Here is a 25,056-nt window from a genome sequence, read left to right as displayed (position 1 = left end):
AAACTAAGAATTCTGAATATATATATCCTGCTATAATCAAGTGATGTTGTAATATAATAAATCTTACAACAAAGTCACTATGACCCACATGTAATGATATTCAAAATCATTACTGAGCTGCATGGTAAGCAGGCTCTGATGGAAAGCACCCTACATTAAGGAAGATTTCAGAATTGGAGTGGGCAGTATATTGTTGCTCTTAGCTTTCGGGTAAATCTTTGCTTGAAATGCCAGGAACAGATGGAAATAGAAAATTCATTAAATCAGTGTCCCTTACTTCACCATCCCCAAAGTCAGGCAGTCTTCCCTCAGAAAGAGTGAAGACTTCTCAGAAATATACATCTGATATTTCCCCCCACTCCCCAATTTGTTCCATGGTACCTCCATCTGAAAGTTCATGAACACTTTTCCAGAAGCAAAAGACAGGAGCCATCTACAAATGGACACTGGATTCTTATTTCTCTCTCTGAGTGCTAGAGGAAAAGGGAGGAAAACTGTACAGGGAGGTAAGGAAGAAAGCAAAATAACTACTCTTCAGATGGAAAAGCAGCACACCAAGTCTGGGGAAAGGAAAAGGGAAGACCAGAAGGTGGTCTGAGGGAAATACCTTAAGATTGGGAAACTCCAGGCCAGGGTCTGTAACTAGATTAATATGTGTTTATCCCTCTGCCCTTGGCTGTTCTTGGGAATTGTGCTCCTGAAGCTAGGACTCACAGAGAGCTTGGAACATTTCGATAGTGGATAGACTGTGGGAGAGAGGTAGGGAGGAAAAAAGATACTGCATCCCTATAAACAGCCACTAACTTTACAAATGAGTTTAGAAATATTTTCAAGAGAGCTAACAATAATAACACTATGCAATGGGACATGAGAAAGTCATCAAAACCTCACAATTATCTCTCTTGTCAACTTGAGATGCCTGAAATTACTTTAACTTAAGGATATATTTTTACTATAATTAGAAATTAAATATTAAACCCATGATGAAAATGAACTGTAATAACATCAGAAACAGATTTGTCCCTACTTTGATAGAATACTATAGTACCAAAGGACATTTAGTCCCTAAAAAAAGTGAAATGCAAATGACTGGCAAAAACATTTTATAAATCGAATGATTACCATTCGATTACCATTATTCAATTACCATAATTACCATTACTCATCCTTGAAACACTTCCTTCATTGGGTATCCAGGACATCATTCTCTCGATTTTCCATCTACAACTTTGACTCTTTCCTCTCAGTCTCATTGGTTCTCTGTTATCTCCTCCACCACCAAACAATGGAATTATCTAGAGCCCAATTCTTGAATTTATGATTTCTTTCCAAATGCATTTCCTCATGATTTCATCCATTATTCTGTTTTAACTGAGACCTATGCAATGATTACTTTCAAATTATGCATCCAGTTTGGATGTCTTCCTGAATTTCAGACTCATATACCCAATTGCCTTCATGATATTCCCACTTGAATATCTAACAAGGATTTCAGGTTTAATATGTCAATTATAAATTCCTAATTTTCCCTTCAAATCTACAACCAGAAGTCTTCCCCATCTTCCTCTGAAATTCTTATACCCGATATCCATTCCATCAGCAAATTCTCTTGACTCTGTCTTCAAAATATATCCATATCTTATCACTTCTCACCATCCCCATTGCTGCCAGCCAAATCACCTCTGTGGTTGGATTGTTGCAATAACCTTCTAACCACTCTCCTTCTTTCACCTTTTTAAAAACATATGTATGTATGTATGTATGTATGTATGTATGTATGTATGTATGTATTTATTTGGAAAGAGAGTAAGCAAGCACACGAGCAGGGGAAGGCAGAGAGAAAGAGAGAGAGAATCCCAAGTAGGCTCCATGCTGTCAGTGCAGAGCCTGATGTGGAGCTCCATCCCACAAACTGAGATCATGACCTGAGCCGAAATCAAGAATCAGACTTGTTTAATGAGCCAGCCAGGTACCCCCTCCTTTCACTTTTTAACCGCTATAGGCTGGTCTTCTTACAGAAACCAGAGTAAAACTGCTAAACCATATAGAGTGTATGCTTCGAACACCGTATGTTGAAAGCCTTTCATCAGGTTTCTGTATCATCCAGAGTAAAAACCAGTCTTATAATTATCTACTAGGATGTAAAGTACCCTTATCCTCCCTCCCCTGTTCTTTCTTACGTCATCTTCTATAACTGTCTTCCCTCATTTACTCCATTCCAGCCACTTGCTATTAAATTCTAGACATATTATTCCTCTAATGCTGTCACACTTGACTTCGTACCTGGAATACCTTCCCCCAAATCCTGCAGAGCTTACTCCCTTCCTTCTTCACATTTTCCCTAAGATATTACCCATGAGTCTTTTCTGAACACCATATTTTCTGAAAACCCTCTTTCATAGCACTTATCACTTTAAAAATTCTGTGTAATTTGGTTATTTAATGGACTTATTAATAGACTTAATGTCTATCTCCCCCTAACTAGAATATAAGATAAATGAGAAGAAGAATTTTAGTGTCTTTGCCAGGGCTTGAATCCCCAATTCCTAGAACAGTGTCTAGCACACAGTAGGAACTCATAAATATTATTTCAATGGAAGAATGTACATCTTTTAATACTGTAAAGAAATTGAACAAAATATTAATGGTACTTCATTCAAGATAGTGAATTTGTAGGTGAATTCAACATTCTATTATATATTTTACAACCAGTATATTTTTATGTCTTGCATATATATATATATATATATATATATATATTTAATGTTGTAATTATATCCTTTTAGGGCTACCTATGTCCAAATGAATTTATTGCCACCCAAGGTCCATTACCAGGAACAGTTGGGGATTTTTGGAGAATGGTGTGGGAAACCAGAGCAAAAACATTAGTAATGCTAACACAGTGTTTTGAAAAAGGACGGGTAAGTTATTTAAAAATCTTTCACAAGATGTTATCTTACAATTGTCTTAATATATGTGTGACAATTTCAGCTAATGCTGTGAGTCATCAATAACTTAGACATCTGTCTATGAGGCAGTTTTAACTTAGTAGCAATAACTGTGATATATATTCTAATATAACAGTGGTTCTTATGACTGGTGATTTTCTCTGTATACAGATCAGATGCCATCAGTATTGGCCAGAGGACAACAAACCAGTTACTGTCTTTGGAGATATAGTGATTACAAAGCTAATGGAGGATGTTCAAATAGATTGGACCATCAGGGATCTGAAAATTGAAAGGGTAAAAAAAGGCAATGGCGGGGAACACAATAGTAAATATGAGTCTCTAAATGTCTAGAAGTAAAATTAATTCCCAGAACTGCCCCTTGCAACAATACCTCTACATTCAACAGTGCTTTCCTAGTATTTTCTAAACCAAAGTTTTTAGTTGGTAACTGACCTCAATATCTGTGTCACTTTGTTTAATTCCAAATCTCATGGTTAAAGTTTACATTAACCAATTATCACCAAATTGTTAGGTAGACAAAGGAAAAAAAGAAGGAAATAACTAGATTATTAGGTTTTTATTTGATGAAGAAACTATAATATTTGACTTAAAACAGGAATTTCCTTAATCAGTAATCTCTTTCCTCATCTTAATAATTTGATTTTCTATTTAATCCAGAACCAACACATAAGGTATAGTATGGGATCCCACTTACCAGTTTGTATAAATGCCTATACACACAGAAAACGATCTAAGGAAATTTATACTTTCTAACATTATCAGACACTCATTACCTGTGTTTTGAATAATAGGTGAATGTGTTTGCATTTTGGAACAAAATTGTTTTGTTTTTTTTTTTAATTTGTAAATGTTTATTCTTGAGGGAGAGAGACAGAGACAGAGAGTGAGTGGGGAAGGTTCAGAGCGAGAGAGAGAGAGGGAGACACAGAATCTGAAGCAGGCTCCAGGCTCTGAGCTGTCAGCACAGAACCCGACATGGGGCTTGAACTCACGAACCGTGAGATCATGACCTGAGCCAAAGTCGGATGCTTAACCGACTGAACCATGCTTCACCAATTAAACCACCCAGGTGCCCCGGAACAAAATTGTTTTAAACTCTACAATTCTTGTCCTACGAAATGTTACACTACATTTGAATATAAACACTCTATATTATCCTCTGTTTGTAAGCTTTTTTATTGTTGCCATTCATGCTGAAAGGCAATTTGCTTTATTGTAGCAATAATAGAAGACCTGTCTTGCAGGAAATCATGAAAACATAGTTTCTTCCATTTGGTAAATAGTCATTTTTAAAAGATCACCTTCAAAAGCTAAGACATAAGCTGCCTTAAACCTTCATTGTGGTACTTTAATAATTGTATCGTGCTTCTTTAATCTGTCATGTTGCCTAGCATGGAGATTGTATGACTGTGAGACAGTGCAACTTTACTGCTTGGCCTGAGCATGGAGTCCCTGAAAACAGTGCCTCTCTGGTTCACTTTGTAAAGTTGGTTCGAGCAAGCAGAGCACATGACACAACACCTATGATTGTTCACTGCAGGTAAGGAAGATATTTTCAGAACCTTATATGAAACACTAGAAATGGCATTTAAACCCAATTATCATGATACCATTGATAAGGGAACTTTCCTGAAGTCTTGACTGGATTATGCCTCTCAAAGGAAAGTCTTTAAATTTTTTTTAATTGTAGCCCCTCATTGATGTGTGTGTATGTGTGTGTGTGTGTGTGTGTGTGTGTGTGTGTGGTGTCGTGTGTGTGTGTTTGTGTGTGTGTGTGTAGGATTTTAAGAATTTTACAAATAAACATCAGATCCTTTATTATTTCAATTGGCATTAGTCTACTATCATAATTTAATTTTTTGTAAAAAGAATTTTTAGATTTGAGTTGTAAAGAATAAAAGAAAATGAACTTTAAAATAAAGATTAAATTGGGTGACCAACCCAAGTATTATAACAAATTTGGACAAACTTTAGCTACTCTCATGTCCTTCTTTGGCTGCTTTTTGAACATGGTTAAGAGAATATAACTGCAAGTTGAAAATTGTCTCCTCATTTTCATTGGCATTTAATACTTAGAAATAAAATTCAAGGTTTTTAGCATTCAGAGTTTTTCTGGACAGATTGATTTAATTTGTGTTTTCTAACATGATAGAACAAGACTTTCTAACAAGTCTCAACTTGTGTCTCTTCAACAATTGGTTTGTAAATAGAGAAAAAGTGGATAATAATACACTATTTTATGATTCCATTTACATGAGACGCCTAGAATAGGTAAATTCATAGAGACAGAAAGTAAAATTGTGGTTACCAGGGACTTGAGGGAGAGAGAGATGGGGAGTTATAATGCGTATGTTGTTTAGTTAGTTGTTTCATGAGAACATCTGCTTGGGATGATGAAAAAGTTCTGGAAATGGATAGTGGTGATGGTTGCACAATGTTGTGAATGTGTTTCATGCAACTGAGTTGTGTACTTAAATATGGTTAAAATGGTAAATTGTTTGTTACATGTCTATTACTCCAATAAAATTATTAGGTAACAGTACTTAATCACATTAATAATTAATAAATTATTAATTATAATTTTTCCAATAACTGATAATTTTTCTAACAGGTGTATGCTATAATCAGTCTGGTTAAAGATGTAAGAAAATATTAATCCATCCAAGTTTTTTACTTTTATTTAGAGGAGAAAATTCAATATGTGATTTAAATGATTATATATTTTCTAGGAATATTTTACATTTTTTTAATTATAAAGGTAATACATAAATACTTGCTCATTACAAAATATCTAAACAATATTTAGGTTTAAAAAGCGTACAGAACAAAGATTAAAAGCCTCATTTTTACTGTCTTATTTCCATTTCCCCTCCCTAAACATAACATTTTCATCAAAATAGTGTATGATATAAATAGATTAACAGCTTGCTTCTAAAGTCAACTATTCCTGTTAAGCTGGGTCATTGATGATTAAAATTTTTAATGAACAGTAGCTGCCTTTAGCTTCTTTGTGTCTTGCACATATACTGACACTAACATCCATTAGAAAAGAAAAGTACCTAATCCCTTATAGCCTCAAAAAGAGTAGAGAGCATAGGGCTCAGGCGGTTAAGTGTCCAACTTTGGCTCAGGTCATGACCTCGCAGTCCATAGGTTCAAGCCCCACGTCGAGCTCTGTGCTGACAACTCAAAGCCTAGAGCCTGCTTTGGATTTTGTGTCTCCCTTTCTCTCTGCACCTCCCCCCTCATATCTCTCTCTCTCTCTCTCCTTCAAAAATAAACATTAAAAAATTAAAAAAAAAAGAGTAGAGAGCAGATAGTAGCTACACTGTGATGAACATAGCATAATCTATAGACTTAACCAAATCACTATGTTGTATACCTGAAACTAATGTCACATTGTGTGTCAATTATACTTCAATAGAAAGACAGACAGAGAGAGAGAGAGAGAGAGAAAGAGAGAGAGAGTCTCCCCCTTTGTAATAGAAATGGATGAAATATCAGAAAAAAGAATGCTCAAATTAATAATTCTCTTTGGTATCATTTAAAACTGTCTACTAAATTTTTATCTCTAACCCCAGCTTCTCACCTCAACTTAGATGTACATTTAACTGCCAATTTAATGTGACAACCTGAATGACCACAAAACTGAAAATTTGATGTGTCCAAAACAGAACACTTGATTCAATTTCCAACCTCACTCCACCTTCTCAGTCCTCTCTTGGTAAACTGCAAGTCCACTCCCCATGGTGCCAGAACCCAGAGTCATCCCTGACTCTGCCCTTGCTCTCGCTCTCCACCTGCGGCCCTGCAGCAAGTACTCTGATGCCTCTCCCCTCTCACCTCTCCACGGCAGTCCCCCGGCCCTGGGCTCCTTGCTCTTCTTCCAACATGCAGAACATGCTCCACGCACACCTCCCCAGACACACCCTCCGGCCGCAGTGCTCCTCTCACACTGTGTGCTCCCTTTTGCGAGTTTCTTTCCAAATATTACATAATCAGAGACAGCTTCTCCTTAACCTGATTTCTCTTTCTTCATAGCGCTTATTACCGCCAGGCACATTCTAGGCAGTATTTGTGTAGTGCCCTTCACTGTCCTCTAGAAAATAAGCTCCTCAAGTGCAGGGACTTTGGATTGTTGTTCATAGCTGCGCCCCAGATGCCTGGACAGGGTCTGACATTCAAAATATATTGAATAATGTAATTACCAATTACTCTGTTCAGGCATGTGTATATATGTGTTACCATAATTAGATTTATGTTGTAATGCTCATTATTTCATATATGGCTGAATCATGGGAAATTGCTAAGATTCAGTTATTTCTTACCTACAAAAATGGCAATTTTATGTTGTTCAAAGTAACATTTATAAGACTAGGTGGCCTTCCCTGTGTCTTTTTTTCTTTTTTTATATTTACTTCCTGTGTTAACCATTCAAATAGCTATGAGTCTTTTTCTTCTAATGGGAATTTCTGCATAAATCTTGTCAAGTTTATCAGTTCATGATTTCTATGGAGCACATACTTGTCCGTGGGTATGAAACTAATTTCTTTTTTTTAATTAAAAAAACTTTTTTTTACATTTATTTATTTTTGAGAGACAGAGAGAGACAGAACACTAGTCGGGGAGGTATAGAGAGAGAGGGAGACCCAGAATCTGAAGCAGGCTCCAGGCTCTGAGCTGTCAGCACACAACCTGATGTGGGGCTCAAACTCATAAACCATAAGATCGTGACCTGAGCTGAAGTCAAATGCTTAACTGACTGAGCCACCCAGGCAACCCTAAGCTAATTTCTTAAAAGGAAACAGCTTTTCAATTTTATTATCTATAGGAAGTAAAAAAATTCTAAGAAAAGAAAGTGAAAAGAACAGATGAGAGACTGCCAGTAAGAAGCAGAGTAAATGCTATAGGGCTAAGAGTTGGCATTTTTAATATTCAGCATTTCTATTCGTAACCAAAAATATGTGCAATACAAAGTTTCTGGTGTTAAAAATGTTCAACAGTTTTAAAAAAAACTTCTTGATATGTATGTATATATAATGGAATATTACTCAGCCATCAAAAGGAATGAAATCTTGCCATTTGCAATGATGTGGACGGAGCTAGAATATATTATGCTAAGTGAAATAAGTCATTCAGAGAAAGACAGATACCATATGATTTCATTCATATGTGGAACTTAAGGAACAAAACAGATGAACACAGGGGAAGGAAAAATAAAGAAAAAGGCAAACCATAAGAGACTCTTAACTATAGAGAACAAACTGAAAGTTGATGGAAGGCAGGTGAGTGGAAGATGGGCTAAATGGGTGATGGGGATTAAGGAGGGCACTTGTGAGGACCACTGGGTGTTGTATGTAAGTGTTAAATCACTAAATTCTACTCCTATAACCATTATTACACTACATGTTAACTAACTACAATTTAAATAAAAACTTGAAACAAACGAATCATCTGTATACTTCTCCGAATATACCCCTTAAAATATTATGAAAGAAGAGGAAAAGTTCAACTGGTTAAAAAAAATAGCATGGATTGAAGAGACAGAGGAGACAATAGCTGAATTAGAAGATAAAATTATGGAAAAAGAGGAAGCTGAGAAAAAGAGAGAAAAAAATCCAGGAGTATGAGGGGAGAATTAGAGAACTAAGTATTGCAATCAAATGGAACAATATCTGTATTATAGGAATTCCAGAAGAGGAAGAGAGAGAGAAAGGGGCTGAAGGTGTACTTGAACAAATCATAGCTGAGAACTTCCCTGATATGGGGAAGGAAACAGGCATTGAAATCCAAGAGGTACAGAGAACTCCCTTCAGATGTAACTTGAATCCATCTTCTGTACAACATATCATAGTGAAACTGGCAAAATACAAGGATAAAGAGAGAATTCTGAAAGCAGCTAGGGATAAACAGGCCCTAACATACAAAGGTAGACACAAAGTGTAGTAGCAGACCTATCTACTGAAACTGGGCAGGCCAGAAATGAATGGCAGGAAATCTTCAATGTGATGAACAGAAAAAATATGCAGCCAAGAACCCTTTATCCAGAAAGTGTGTCATTCAGAATAGGAGAGATAAAGGTTTTTCCAAACAAACAAAAACTGAAGGAATTCATCATCACTAAGCCAGCCCTACAAGAGATCCTAAGGAGGACTCTATGAGTGAAATGTTACAAGGACCACAAAGTACCAGAGACATCACTACAAGCATGAAACCTACAGATATCACAATGACTCTAAACCCATATCTTTCAATAATAACACTGAATGTAAATGGACTAAATGCTCCAACCAAAAGACATAGGGTATCAGCATGGATTAAAAAAAACAAGACCCATCTATTTGCTGTCTACAAGAGACTCATTTTAGACCTGAGGACACCTTCAGATTGAAAGTGAGGGGATGGAGAACTATCTATCATGCCACTGGAAGTCAAAGAAAGCTGGAGTAGCGATACTTATATCAGACAAACTAGACTTTAAATTAAAGGCTGTAACAAGAGATGAAGAAGGACATTATATAATAATTACAGGGTCTATCCATCAGGAAGAGCTAACAATTATATATGTCTAGGCACCGAATACAGGAGCCCCCAAATATATTAAACAATCACAAACATAGGCAACCTTATTGATAAGAATTTGGAAATTGCAGGGGACTTTAATACTCCACTTACAACACTGGATAGATCATCTAGACACAGAATCAATAAAGAAACAAGGGCCCTGAATGATACATTGGATCAGATGGACTTGACACACATATTTAGAACTCTGCATCCCAGAGCAACAGAATATACTTTTTTCTCAAGTGCACATGTAAAATTGTCCAAGATAGATCATATACTGGGTCACAAAAGAGCCCTTAATAAGTATAAAAGAATTGAGATCATACCATGCACACTTTCAAACCACAATGCTATGAAACTTGAAATCAACTACAGGAATAAGTCTAGAAAACCTCCAAAAGCATGGAGGTTAGAGCACACCCTACTAAAGAATGAATAGGTCAACCAGGCAATTAGAGAAGAAATTTAAAAATATATGGAAACAAATGAAAATGAAAATACAACAATCCAAACACTTTGGGATGCAGCAAAGACAGTCCTGAGAGGAAAATACATTGCAATTCAGGCCTATCTCAAGAAACAAGAAAAATCCCAAATACAAAATCTAACAGCACACCTAAAGGAATTAGAAGCAGAACAGCAAAGACACCCCAACCCAGCAGAAGAAGAGAAATAATAAAGATCAGAGCAGAAATAAGCAATAAAGAATTTTTAAAAAAACAGCCGAGCAGATCAATGAAACCAAGAGTTTGTTTTTTTAAAAAATAAACAAAATTGATAAACCTCTAGCCAGCCTTCTCAAAAAGAAAAGGGAGAGGACCCAAATAGATAAAATCATGAATGAAAATGGAATTATTACAACCAATCCCTCAGAAATGCATGCAATTATCAGGGAATACTGTGAAAAATTATATGCCAACAAATTGGACAACCTGGAAGAAATGGACAAATTCCTAAACACCCACACACTTCCAAAATTCAAACAGGAAGAAATAGAAAATATGAGCAGACCCATAACCAGAGAAGAAATTGAATCAGTTATCAAAAATCTCCCAACAAATAAGAGTCCAGGACCAGATGGCTTCCCTGGGGAATTCTACCAGACATTTAAAGAAGAGATAATACCTATCCTTCTCAAGCTGTTCCAAAACATAGAAAGGGAAGGAAAACTTCCAGACTCATTCTATGAAGCCAACATTACTTTGATTCCCAAACCGGACAGAGACCCAGCAAAAAAAAAAAAAAAAAAGAACTACAGGCCAATATCCCTGATGAATATGGATGCAAAAATTCTCAACAAGATACTAGCAAACTGAATTCAACAGCATGTAAAAAGAATTATTCACCATGATCAATGGGATTCATTCCTGACCTGCAAGGGCTAGTTTCAGTATTCGCAAATCAATCAACATGATACATCACATTAATAAAAGAAAAGATAAGAACCACATGATTCTTGAATTGATGCAGAAAAAGCATTTGACAAAATTCAGCATCCTTTCTTAAGAAAAACCCTCAAGAAAGTTGGGATAGAAGGAACATACTTAAACATCATAAAAGCCATTTATGAAAAGCCCACAGCTAATCTCATCCTCAATGGGGAAAAACTGAGAGCTTTCCCCCTGAGATCAGGAACACAACAGGGATGTCCACTCTCACTGCTGTTGTTTAACATAGTGTTGGAAGTTCTAGCATCAGCAATCAGACAACAAAAGGAAATCAAATGCATCAAAATTCACAAAGATGAAGTCAAGCTTTCACTTCTTACAGATTACATGGTACTATACATGGAAAACCCGTTAGACTCACCAAAAGTCTGCTAGAACTGATACATGAATTCAGCAAAGTTGCAGGATACAAAATTAATGTACAGAACTCAGTTGCATTCTTATACACTAATAATGAAGTGACAGAAAGACAAAAAACGAAACTGATCCCATTCACAATTGCACCAAGAAGCATAAAATACCTATAAATAAACCTAACCAAAGATGTAAAAATCTGTATGCTGAAAACTATAGAAAGCTTATGAAGGAAATTGAAGAAGGTAACAAAGAAATGGAAAAACATTCCGTGCTCATGGGTTGGAAGAATAAATATTGTTAAAATGTCAATACTACCCAAAGCTATCTATACATTCAATGCAATCCCAATCAAAATTGCACCAGCATTCTTCTCGAAGCTAGAACAAGCAATCCTAAAATTTGTGTGGAACCACAAAAGGCCCCAAAGAGTCAAAGTAATATTGAAGAAGAAAACCAAAGCAGGAGGCATCACAATCCCAGACTTTAGCCTCTACTACAAAGCTGTAATCATCAAGACAGCATGGTATTGGCACAAAAACAGACACATAGACGAATGGAATAGAATAGAGACTCCAGAATTGGACCCACAAAAGTATGGCCAACTAATCTTTGACAAAGCAAGAAAGCATATCCAATGGAAAAAAGTCTCTTTAACAAGTGGTTCTGGGAGAGCTGGACAGCAACATGCAGAAGAATGACACTAGACTACTTTCTTACACTATTCATAAAAATAAACTCAAAATGGATAAAGGACCTGAATGTGAGACAGGAAACCATCAAAACCCTAGAGGAGAAAGCAGGAAAAGACCTCTCTGACCTCAACTGCAGCAATTTCTTACTTGACACATCCCCAAAGGCAAGGGAATTAAAAGCAAAAATGAACTACTGGGACCTTATGAAGATAAAAAGCTTCTGCACAGCAAAGGAAACAACCAACCAAACTAAAAGGCAACCAACAGAATGGGAAAAGATATTTGCAAATGACATATTGGACAAAGGACTAGTATCCAAAATCTATAAAGAACTTACCAAACTCCACACCCAAAAAACAAATAATCCAATGAAGAAATGGGCAGAAGACATGAATAGACACTTCTCTAAAGAAAACATCCAGATGGCCAACAGGCCCATGAAAACATGCTCAACATCGCTCCTCATCAGGGAAATACAAATCAAAACCACACTGAGATATCACCTCATGCCAGTCAGAGTGGCTAAAATGAACAAATCAGGAGACTATAGATGCTGGCAAGGATGTGGCAAAATGGGAACCCTCTTGCACTGTTGGTGGGAATGCAAACTGGTGCAGCCACTCTGGAAAACAGTGTGGAGGTTCCTCAGAAAATTAAAAATCGATCTACCCTATGACCCAGCAATAGCACTGCTAGGAATTTACCCAAGGGGTACAGGAGTGCTGATGCATAGGGGTACTTGTACCCCAATGTTTATAGCAGCACTTTCAACAATAGCCAAATTATGGAAAGAGCCTAAATGTCCATCAATTGATGAATGGATAAAGAAGTTGTGGTTTATATATACAATGGAATACTACTTGACAATGAGAAAGAATGAAATCTGGCCCTTTGTAGCAACATGGATGGAACTGGAGAGTGTTATGCTAAGTGAAATAAGCCATACAGAGAAAGACAGATACCATATGTTTTCACTCTTATGTGGATCCTGAGAAACGTAACAGAAACCCATGGAGGAGGGGAAGGAAAATAAAAAGAGGTTAGAGTGGTAGAGAGCCAAAGCATAAGAGACTCTTAAAAACTGAGAACAAACTGAGGGTTGATGGGGGGTGGGAGGGAGGGGAGGGTGGGTGATGGGCATTGAGGAGGGCACCTGTTGGGATGAGCACTGGCTGTTGTATGGAAACCAATTTGACAATAAATTTCATATTTAAAAAAAACAAACATTTGATGAGAGTGCTAATGATAATCATCTTGGTCTATCTAGTCTTGGTAACAATACAAATCCATACACACTCCAAAGAAAATCTACTTCCAAATAAGAAAAAGAACTGTTTAGGATTTATTATTATCATAGTTCATTTTCTTCTTTACTATCAACATGAACAATCTTTTGCTGAACAATATTCACTCTTCCTGCAGTGCTGGAGTTGGAAGAACTGGAGTTTTTATTGCTCTGGACCACTTAACACAACATATAAATGATCATGATTTTGTGGATATATATGGATTAGTAGCTGAACTGAGAAGTGAAAGAATGTGCATGGTGCAGAACCTGGTAAGATGTCTAAAACCGTGTGCAGTGCTCTATAATTTCTACAGGGAGGATATTAGTGGCAGCAGTCTGGTTGGGCATGGACTTGAAACCTTATTTGCATAGCAGCCGCTCTGCTCTCTTTTGCTGTATTATAAACTTCCTAGGGGGGAGGGGATTGGGGAAGGGCAGCTCATGCAGCATAGTCACCCCTGTGCACTGTTACTCACTGGTCATCCTTCCTACCTTGTTTATACTGATAAGTACATAAGTATATAGAAAATAATTTTGTTTAGACTGATATATATATATATATATATATATATATATATATATATACATATATATATATATATCAGTATATATATATACTGATTCATATCATATATACTGATATGAAAATAATCAGTTTATACTGATAAGTATATAGAAAATAAAATTGATCTGTCTTTAGCATTTGGCAAATTTGAGAAGCTCAGGAAATGAATCAAATCAATTCTTTTGTAAACATGCTAAAAATTATATTTGGGAAAAGTTTAAAATACTGTTATGGGGTTTTATGTATTTCATTTGTCCATATTTACCCCTATTGTATAATAGTACTAATGATCATCATAGCATACTATCAACTAACTATCTTGGAGTATTTTGTTCTGTTGTTTTGGTTTGTAGGCAAAAATATTTACAAAATATATTTTTTTCTTCATTAAAAAAGTCACACAGTATAATACTAAATCCTTAACGTGTATTATCTCATTTAATCCTTTATTTGTAAAGAAGTGCCAATAAAACTAATCAACAGACTAGCAGTTATTGGCTCTGCTTTATAAGTAGGGAAGCAGATGTTCCCTTTGAAGAATTTAAATGATATAATAAGGTTATACTATTAATTAGTTTCAGAACCACAATTCAAGCCCAAGTCTGTCTATCGGTAACATGTAAGATGTTTCTGTCTGTATATATGAATTGGTATTTTTATGTTCTTCAAATGGAAATTTTTTCACAGTAAATATACAGGCCTGCCTTAACCATATTTTCCACAATACCTACTAGAAAACACAAATAGCATCCTAGTTGTTAAAGGTGTGAGAAAACAGGTTCTTGGCTTTAATAAGTTTGAAAAGAAGTTAAACTGATCTTAAAATTTCTTAAAGGCTCTATGCTACTTTGCATTACAATTACAAATGTAGAGCCCCTGTGGGCATCTTTTTCCAAACTTACATGATTATGAAATCCTTGAACCTTTTTTGACCCCAGAACTTACAATGCCATGTAGGGGAACGTTAATGTTCTTAGGAAGATGCTGGCTGCACCAGAGACATCTAAACTTTGTGGACTGCACATCCCTTTCAGGAAAAATATTTGCACATTCAACTCCAATAATTCTATATTTATTTTTTAAATGTAGATTGAAAAATTATGTAAATTATAAAGCATACAAAATGAGAAATAAAAAACATGTAATAAAGATCAAATAACTAATATTTTGAAATCTTGCTAATTATGATGCTCTCATATTATCATTAAGTATTTTCAAAAGATAAAATATACACTTAGCACTAGGTAATTCTATTTCAATCATGATTTTAGATACATATTCTAAATTATTTATAATTTTTAAACAAGTGATCTAGCTTTTTATCAGATTTCATTACACTGTTGTTTTTACTGACTAGAATGACCATAAGATTATTCTAGAGGTACAAAGAATTTCAGCCTTGCTGTTTCCTTGTCATTCATTTGGGCTTATATGATAAATACTGCCTTCAATCCACAGTCTCTTTGTAGGAATCTTTCTAAGCCACTTCAGTTTTGTGATGGTTAGGTAAAATTAGGTAATGTAATCCATGTACATTCTCTTCTATGCTGAAAGGGAACAAATGAGTGAAGTATCACTCTTCCTTTAGGATACTTCAGAAACGGAATATAACTTGTGACCAGGGTTGACTTCCTGGGTGTGACAGGCACAATCTCACAGGGCTCATGCTCAAAAGGGCACTTGATGCAGCGTTTGCTGTCACTGTCTTGAAAATCATTAATATTTTTTGAGGGAGGAAACTCATATTTTCATTTTGCAGTGAGCCCACAAATTAGGTGTCCTCAATTATAAGGGGTCCAATATAAATCCAACTATTAACCATTATTTAAACCCAAATTCTTTCTTATTTTTGTTAACAATAAGAATAAATAGAAAGCTAACATTTTCCTCCCATGTTCCTGGATGTACACATGTGCACAAGCACTCAGTGTTCTTGGCAATGATCAAGATTGGTTGACTCTTTTGGATATTATAGAGGGTGGGGCTGATTGGGATATTGTTTCCTTTTAGAATCTAGAGTCAATCCTCAGATAATAAAAATTGGAAACATTTTGACTTGCTCTAAGTTTTGTGGCACCAGACTTTGTAAAGTGTATGTTCAAGAATGCCGGTTAATAATTTCACACAATTTAGTGCTCAGTATATGCTATAAGCTTCATATGTTATGCTTGTTTAACCAGCCCGAGTACTATGTTGCAGGGTAGGCAAGGGAATAGAAAGAGCATGAGTTTTGAGGTCAGAAAATTGAGTTAAGATTCCAGTTCAGCTAATTAATTGCTGGTCTGTGACTTTGTTTAATTAAACTCTTTTAGTTATTTCTCTTTTGTAAAATAGTCATGTTTTACTTTTCACAAGTTTATTGTCAGTATCAAATAAGAGAAAGTATCTAAAGCACCAACATGCAGTAAATGCCCAGCATGCAGTAAATATCTGACAGAATTCTTCTGGATTCCCTACTTGCTGAAAAGCTGGTTCTCAAAAGCTCTCTTTCACCTCACTTCATTCCCAAAGTTATGCTCTTTGCTGTCTTTTTTCTGTGGTGATAAAAAAGGAAAATGACCACAGTTCTTGACTCCAGTCCTTACAAACCACTGTTGCCTTGCCCAAGAGTGGTTTCTTACTTTCTTCTGTTGCACTCGGGAGTAGTTCCAATTTCTATAAAGAATGCTGTCTTGGCACATGCTACAGTAGCCATGGGCAGGGGTGAGGAGGTGGGAACCTCAGCAATATTTTGCCACTAAAAGGCCCCAGAGGGGCATGGCCCAGACCCAGGAGAGAGCTATGAGTTCTTTCATTGTCTACCAAAAAATAGTTCATAGCAGCCCCAAGAACTTTCTGAGAGAATAGTATGCAATAAGATAACATGCTGAGATGCTTTCGGTACTTCCAATAAGGGTTAATCTGGATGAGTCCCTTCCCTGCTCATTGGAAATTAACAGATCTGGAAATTAACAGATGTGAAGCCTTAGGGTAAAAGAAAAAAAAAAACTCATATATTTGTCGTATGTAGTTTTTTGCCAGGTACTTTATATATATTAAATCCTTTAAATATCACAACATAGGTGTTATGATCTTCCACATGAGGAAGCCAAACATCAGAAAAGTTTAATTCTTAAGATACCATGATTATCTAAGGTAGAAGCTGGAATTGAACTCATCACTGCCTCTTTGGCAATAACACACCATGACAGAGGGATCTTGGAAAATATAGTACTGGCTATGGAGCTCAGCCTGCCCTGCTGGCAGAATTTACACACATCATTCTTTCCAGTGGAGAAAATGAGATCGGGACAGTCAGAAGCTTCACATATCAAATGTGACTTCAAATTCAAATGCGATTTTATAAAAAATACCAAAACTCATAAATTCCAAGATTGTAATTTTTGGAGAAGCTATATTGTGTCCGTATATTTCTGCCAATAATGTTATTCATCGTGGGACGTATATTTGAAAACACTTTTTTAGAATTACCTTGAGAAGTAATTTACTAGTAATTTCAACAGAATTTTTATTACTTTCTAACAACACTTTATTTCTTACCAAAACTGAATTACGCAACTTGATCGTGCACTCACTTATAAAACCTAATCCCTAATGACTTCTGAACGTTGTCCACATGAAATTGTTCCTTGAATGGTAAAGGTTGGCTAGGAATGAGAATTAAATGGTACTAAGTCAACAAACATTTGTTACGTAACTGCTACATGCCAGGCACAATTACAGGCAATGGGAATATAGCAATGAGTGTGACAGAGTCCTGCCCTCACAGAACTGACATTCTGATGAGATGAGATGAGATGAGATGAGATGAGATGAGATGAGATGAGATGAGATGAGATGAGATGAGATGTTTGGAAACATTTTGTAATTCATGAAGAAATAGATATTCATAATAATGACCAACAGTTTCTGAAGACAGTTTCAGTGGAGGAATTCCAAAAAGATTTTGATATACAGTAGCAATAGATATGAATATAACCTCTGAAGATAGATAGATAGAGGACATTCTATTAAATTAGTTATGTGTGTGTGTGTGTGTGTGTGTGTGTGTGTGTGTCTGTGTGTATATATGTATATATATTTTGTTATATTCCTTTAACAGCAGTTGTTTCCTATGTAAAAGTGAGGATGATTTTCTATGACTTGACCTTAAGTATCTTTGTGAAAGTCCAAACTCAGAAATGCTAACAGGTTACTGAATTATATTGAAAAAAAACTTCAAGAAGCTAGATAGTACTGAATTTAGCCTAAACATTCAGAGGAAATGTTAGGAGTCCTTGTCCAGAGTGTGGGTGTTAGGATATTTCAGTGATCAACTACCTTATAGTTACAAATAAAGACCAGAAACTTGACATTAAGTAGGCCAAGTGTCAGGTGATTAACAGAATTGTTAAATGTATTTTAAATGTGCTGATGGTGTTTAGATATGCTCACTCACAGATAGTGAAAGCAAATTTAGCATCTGCATGCCAACAACCATGCTAATCATTCTAAAAAGAAAACTATTTATAGGAAAAAATTACTAATTTATACCTAAGAGGAAAAAGGAAATTCATAAATAGATTTAAATAATCTAATTTGCTACTTTTTAAAATAATCACAGCAAGCAGAAACATATTAGCATGGGGTTTAATGATAAGTATTAAAAAAAAAAAGAAACAAGAAGCCACAGGAACTTAGAAAACCTTATGTTTGAAATGATAGAAAATCATTTATATACATGGTAAGTTCTGTGCTCTTCCAGCTTAGCTGTTTACCATTTATTAAATTCAGCATTACTTTTCACTGTAATGGTATAGCTCCCCTTCTAAGAAAAATCTCCTCCGTATCCATGTATTTAACCACTCTTTCTTTGGTGTCTAGGCACAGTATATCTTTTTATACCAGTGCATTCTGGATCTCTTATCAAGTAAAGGAAGTAACCAGCCCATCTGTTTTGTTAACTATTCAGCACTTCAGAAGATGGACTCTTTGGATGCCATGGAAGGTAACCAGGCAAATTGTACAATTTACTAGTTTACCAGGAGATTAATTACATAATAAACACATGTTGAAAATGTTTTAATAGCTTGGCTAATGCACATAACAATTTTTTTTTATTTCTCTCTAATCCAAGTTAAGATAATAGCCTCTCTTCGTATTTTTGCCATGAAGCACTTAAATATTTTTAACTGGTAGCTTCAGTTAAAATATCTCTTGTGACATGTTACTTTATGTTATAGGTGATGTTGAGCTTGAATGGGAAGAAACCACCATGTAAATATCCAGACCAAACATTACAACTGAAGATATTTTCAAATCCCAGGGGCCAAAATTTCCCCCTCGCTCTTCTGAATTGAAATGTACAACCTTAAAGAAATCTCAATGTTTCTGTTACTGTGCCTTACTAAATGGATTGACATTTTATGAATAGTTGTAGGAAATAGCTAATTGAGGATAATTATTTGTTTTGTACAGAATAAATATGCATGTAAAATGTTTAAGAAAAAATATCCCAGAGATTTTTGAAGTCTTCCACATTTTTGGAATAAGCCAAATGGAAAATTATCATTATGATCTTTCTATGTAAAATTTCCCTGCATATTGGATCGAATTTGAACAAAAGTTGTAAATGTTGATTCAGTAGTGTTATTTTGGCCTCCAGGGTGTTGACGTTTCTTGTGGATGACTTCCAGGACTGTCATAATGATCTGTACTTCCATGTACACCCCTGTGTTTTGAATCTCTGTTTTATGAGTGCTGAGATATCATCTCATGATCTCGAACAGCTGAACGGTAACCCTCTGACACTGCAGGGATTACTTAGCCTTTATGCAACACACAGTAGCTCTTTGGGGACAGTGAGGGCTATTTAAGTTGCATTGTGATCTTTAGTTTGAAAAAAACAAAAAGAAAAATTAAACAGTGCTATTGCTCATGTCAAGTTGTAGAGTACATTTGTACTGTCTACGTTCGTACATTTTTCAGGACAAGCTGTACCACTATGTTGTATAGTTAAATACATAGTTAAAGATATCAGAATATTTGTCCATTAGATATCTATTCAACCTAATATTAACAGTTTTGAAAGGTTTCTTCAGCAGAAATGTATGATGTATATATGGCAAGCTTGTAACCTAACGACGTGCTGCTGTGATGCCAACAGAAACTTCTGAATAGATTATATAAAATGGCCTTTATTTCATTTCCCAAAGTAAATTATTGAGGAGTGTATTTGGTGGAACTGGAAACAAAGAAATTAACCAGGTTGTAGCAAATGAGAGATTTTTAAAAACATATTACAGCCTCTCTTCTGTTAGTGACAATGTGCTAAGAAAGTTTTGAACTATAATGAAATTATTTTGTCATAGATTTCAATTAAGGATCATAAAACAAAATAGTATCAATTATTCTATTTCTTCTGTGATAAGAATTATACCTTATTTCTGCCGGCATATACATATAGGAAATTATGCTTATTTCTGCTGGCATGTACATATAGGAAATATGATAGCCAATAAAATTGAATTTTAAAGAATTGAGTTACTTTGCAACATGATTTCAGAGGTCCTTATATATAAAAATTTTATTTTTATTACATATTAAGATGTAATTGATAATTACCTTAAATAATATAATGAATTATATATAACTACAATATAGTGATATAGTATAATTAATGTATAATCACTTCCCACAGTATCTATAGATAGCAAGAAATTTTAAAATCAAATTCATTACCCAAGAAATTAAATTCTTTAATCTTACAAGCAGTCCTGCTTCTTGTTTTTTTCATGGCAAAGAAGTGTAAATAATACAATTCACTACTGTTCCAACCAAGTTTATCCTACAGAAAGTTACAGAAAACAGTAAGAAATGATGAGAATTCTAAAAGATTTAAGTTGAAGTACAAGTTCTTCTGTTTCCTTCATGTGTCAGTCATTGAAAATATGTGGTGAGGGGTAAGCTAGGTGGTTCAGTTGGTTAAGCATGGGACTCTTGAGTTTGGCCCAGGTCATGAGCTCATGGTTCATGTAGGGCTCTGCACTCACAGTGCCATAGAGCCTGCTTGGGATTCTCTCTCTCCCTCTCTCTCTGCCCTTCCCCCGCTTGTGTATGTTCCCTCTCTCTCTCTCCTTCTCTCAAAATAATTAATGTAAAAAAAAAAAAAAGGAAAATGTGTGGTGAGCCAGTACTTATGATATGGGTTTTTGTATACATGGAAGACAGCCTGTGGAAAGTACTGGTGAGATTATTTTTTAATGTATTGAATGATAAGAAAATAAACAAGTTTGATCTACAGGCCAGCCCACTTTTTACAATATCTGTATACAACAGATGTGTACAGTGAAGAGTTTCAGGTTTCACCCATGGGTCTATGTATATGTGTGTGTACAAAACATATGTGTATGTGTGTACATACATACACACTATGTATATGTGTGTGTGTTATAACAGAGTTATAACATTAGGTCTCTTCTAAAACAGTGCTTATGAAACTCTAATGTATATATAAATCACCTGGGGATTGTGTTAAAATGCAGATTCCATTTCAGTAGTTCTGGGGTAGGACCTGAGATTCTTCACTTCTAGTAAGTATTCAAGTTATAATATTGCTGCCTGATCTCAGACCATACACTGAACATCAGATTTCTTTTTTTTAATGTTTTTTAAATTTATTTTTGAGAGAGACAGAGCATGAATGGGAGAGGGGCAGAGAGAGAGGGAGACACAGAACGCAAAACAGGTTCCAGGCTCTGAGCTATCAGCACAGAGCCGGATGCTGGTCTTGAACCCACAAACTGTGAGATCATGACTTGAGCTGAAGTCAGATGCTTAGCTGACTGAGCCACCCAAGCGCCCCTTTTGAATAGCAAATTTCTAAAAGACAAGATCAGAATAATTTCATGTCCACCTGAAATTATTTGAAACCTGTTAAAACAAAGCTTTCTCTTCACTCACAGTTGTATACAGTTGTGAATTGTACACAGTTCACAGCTGTATAACAGAACACCTGTTAAATGTGTATATCTGACTGTATCACAAAATTGTAACTAAAATTGAATTAAAACACATATCAGTGACAGCTAAATTTTCTCCTACCTAGATTGTGAAACGGCCAGTATATAGCCAAGTTCTATAGGTAGTTACTAAGTGCAAATTAGAATAATGAGGAACATCTGTAACATTTTTAGATCAGATTTGTCAAAATACGTTGAAGCACATGTACAATAAATGAGCAACATGTGTTTCATCTGAACCAAATGAAACTGGAGCCTCTCAGAATGGTTTGCCAGAGACGAGAGCAGCTGTGGGTATCACCTCAACTTTCATCCTGCTTTAAAACGCATAATTTTCTTCTCTCAGTTTATAGGTGAAATGTATAATAAGTCTTTTGAAAAAGGCTAATTAAACCTTGCCCTCTTCATAAAAAAAGATGGTGATTCACTCTCCACATCTGGTACCAAACACTAGATTTTAAAAATGGAATTTAAGTTCAACAAAGTATGCATCCTGTAAGTCCATCACATTATTGTGGTAAGTCCATTTTCATGGGCCAACTTTCAGAAAACTCAAATGAAATGTTTGATATATCCTGGAACACAAAGTGATCTGAAATTCTCAAATGATATGAAAAACTGAAAATATGAAAAAAGTATATAAAGCATAATCTTGGAAAAATAGATTGCCTTTTTAGTATATGTGCTGCCGAAGCGAGCACTAGATTGCCTTTTTAGGACAAATAATATTTCATGTTAAAGACTTCATTACTGTGCATGGAGTTTTCATGTGGAATCAGGACTCATACACCCACCAGTTCATGAAGATGTTCTGAGGAATAGATAGGATCGCATACATGAAAGTGTTTCTAAAAGTATAATGAAATCTACAAAGTTAATCTTTTAGCCAGACTGATCGGTTTGTTTAATGCTTATCAGCAAGATGATGCATTTCATTTAAAGATTGCATTGTATTTTTTGACAATAGTGCCATATTTGTGTGTCATATACATGTGTATGTTTCACATGCACACATCGAAGAGAAAATTATGGCAGTTATATAGACTTATGCTAAATAAGACAATGATGCTTTTTTTCATGAATGATTTGAGCATTCTCAAGGAAATTCTGGACTAAAATGAATAGATAGACATGCACACAAATACCATAAAATGTGATTTGGAAAACAAGTCAAGAATAGTTTGCTTTTGGACATTTCACCTCGATATTCTGAATCAGTGTCTGCAATACCATTCATTTGAAAATAAAACTGTAACTTAATACAAGGTAACAGAAAGCATTATTCTGTTAACAATACTATGTTTCTAAAACCACAAATTTAAATTATTTTAATTTTCACTAAAAGCATTCTTGAATTAGAAAGCCATTTTAGTAAATTATAAAGTTTTTAGAACACTTTTATGTATACGTCATCCCAACTAATCCTTACAAAATTCTTTAAGATCTGCAGAGTCCCATATTACAGATAAATATGATGAAAGTTTAACTGCTGTGCCCAAGCCATGTTTAGCAAGGTGAGCGCTGCATATCATAATCAATTTACTGAAAGTTGATGGTAAAGATAGAAATTTTAAAGGCAACAAAGAAAATAGAGACCCATTCAGAGATTCAAAGGTAAGAAAATATGGTGGCTTCTATCAGAAATAATGTAAGCCAATACATAATGCAATGACATATTCAAAGTTCTGAAAGTACCTCCTCGACCTGATTAAGGGCAATTACAAAAAAGCTAGAGCTAATATCATACATAATGATGAAATATTGAAGGCCTTCAACCTAGATCAAGAAAAAGGCAAAAATACCCACTCTCACAACTTCCATTCAACATTGTACTGGTGTTCCTAGCCATTTCAATCAGGCAAGAAAAAGAAATAAAAGAAATATGGTTTGTAAATGAAGACACAAAATTGTCTTTGTGAGTAAAAGGTGTAATCATGTGTGAAGAAATTGTTGACAAATCTATAAAAACAAAAAGCTGCTAAGTATAAGTAACTAAAAAGGTTACAGAATAGGGGCTCCTGGGTGGCTCACTTGGCTAAGTGTCCAACTTGGGCTCAGGTCATTATCTCATGGTTTGTGGGTTTGAACCCCGTGTCGGGCTTTATGCTGACGGCTCAGAGCCTGGAGCCTGCTTCAAATTCTGTGTCTCCCTCTCTCACCGCCCTCCCTCACTCATGCTCGCTCTCTCTCTCTCTCTCTCTCTCTCTCTCTCTCAAAAACAAACAAACAAGCAAGCATTAAAAACAAAAGGTTACAGGATATAAGATCAAGATACAAAGATCAATTTTATTTTTTCGTATGTTCAATTGACAACTGGAAATTTTAATTAAAAATACCATTAATGATAGCATCCATGAACATGCCTAAGAACAAATTTAACAAAGTATGTGCAGGATCTCTATGCTAGAAATGATATTGATGGGAAGAGATAAAGAAGACTCAAAAAAAATTTTAATGCATGTCCATGAACTCAAAAACTCAATACTGTTAAGATGTCAATTCTGCTCAAATTGTTCTGTAGATTCAATGGAATATGTATCTTAATCCCATAAGGCTTTTCTTTTCTAGAAATTGATAAACTAGTTTTGCAGTTATATAGAAATGATGCAAAGACCTAGAATAGCCAAAAAAAATTTAAATAGAACACAGTTTAATGATTTACACGATAGGTGTATAGTATTTCTCATTAAAAGAAAAAAATAGAAAGTCAAAAATTAAACCCACACATAGGTGGCCCATTGTTTTTCAACAAAGGTGACAACGCAATTCAATGGGGAAGAGTGTCTTTACCATAAATAGTATTGGTACAATTAGATGTCCATTTGGAAAAACATGAATTTTTATTTCTAACTCATAAATACAAAAATTAAATTGAACTGGAATGCAGATCTAAATATAACAATTAAAATTATAAAGATTATAGAAAAGAAACTAAAAGAAAGTCCTCATTATGTTGGGATAGGCAAAGATTTCTTAGAGTACAAAAAAAAAGAAATAATAAAAGAACAAATGATAAATTGTTCCTCATCAAAATTACAATCTTCTGCTCTTTCAAAGACACTATTAAGCAAATGAAAGGTCAAGCCACAGGCTGGGAGAATGGGAGGAAATATTCATAATATATGTCATAAAATATTTGTATCCAGAATACATGTATATTTACAGAA

The 25,056-nt window shown here is 35.1% G+C and overlaps 1 protein-coding gene across 1 annotated transcript in view; it reads left to right on the top strand.

Moving 5' to 3' along the window:
- PTPRQ (protein tyrosine phosphatase receptor type Q) overlaps positions 1-20,410 on the top strand; it is a 203,310-nt gene extending 182,900 nt beyond the window's left edge. Inside the window, exons 41-46 of the mRNA XM_058682209.1 lie at positions 2,787-2,921; positions 3,120-3,245; positions 4,364-4,512; positions 13,459-13,594; positions 18,753-18,876; positions 19,112-20,410. Coding sequence (XP_058538192.1) covers positions 2,787-2,921; positions 3,120-3,245; positions 4,364-4,512; positions 13,459-13,594; positions 18,753-18,876; positions 19,112-19,149 — 708 coding nt within the window. The 3' untranslated portion in view covers positions 19,150-20,410. The remainder of the gene's footprint in view (positions 1-2,786; positions 2,922-3,119; positions 3,246-4,363; positions 4,513-13,458; positions 13,595-18,752; positions 18,877-19,111) is intronic.
- The last annotated feature ends 4,646 nt before the right edge of the window (positions 20,411-25,056 follow it).

The sequence above is a fragment of the Neofelis nebulosa genome, chromosome 8 (assembly GCF_028018385.1).
Source record: "Neofelis nebulosa isolate mNeoNeb1 chromosome 8, mNeoNeb1.pri, whole genome shotgun sequence".
Taxonomy (NCBI): Eukaryota; Metazoa; Chordata; class Mammalia; order Carnivora; family Felidae; genus Neofelis; species Neofelis nebulosa.
The sequence above is the reverse complement of the archived record's forward strand: the minus strand, read 5'-3'. Positions and strand labels throughout refer to the sequence as shown.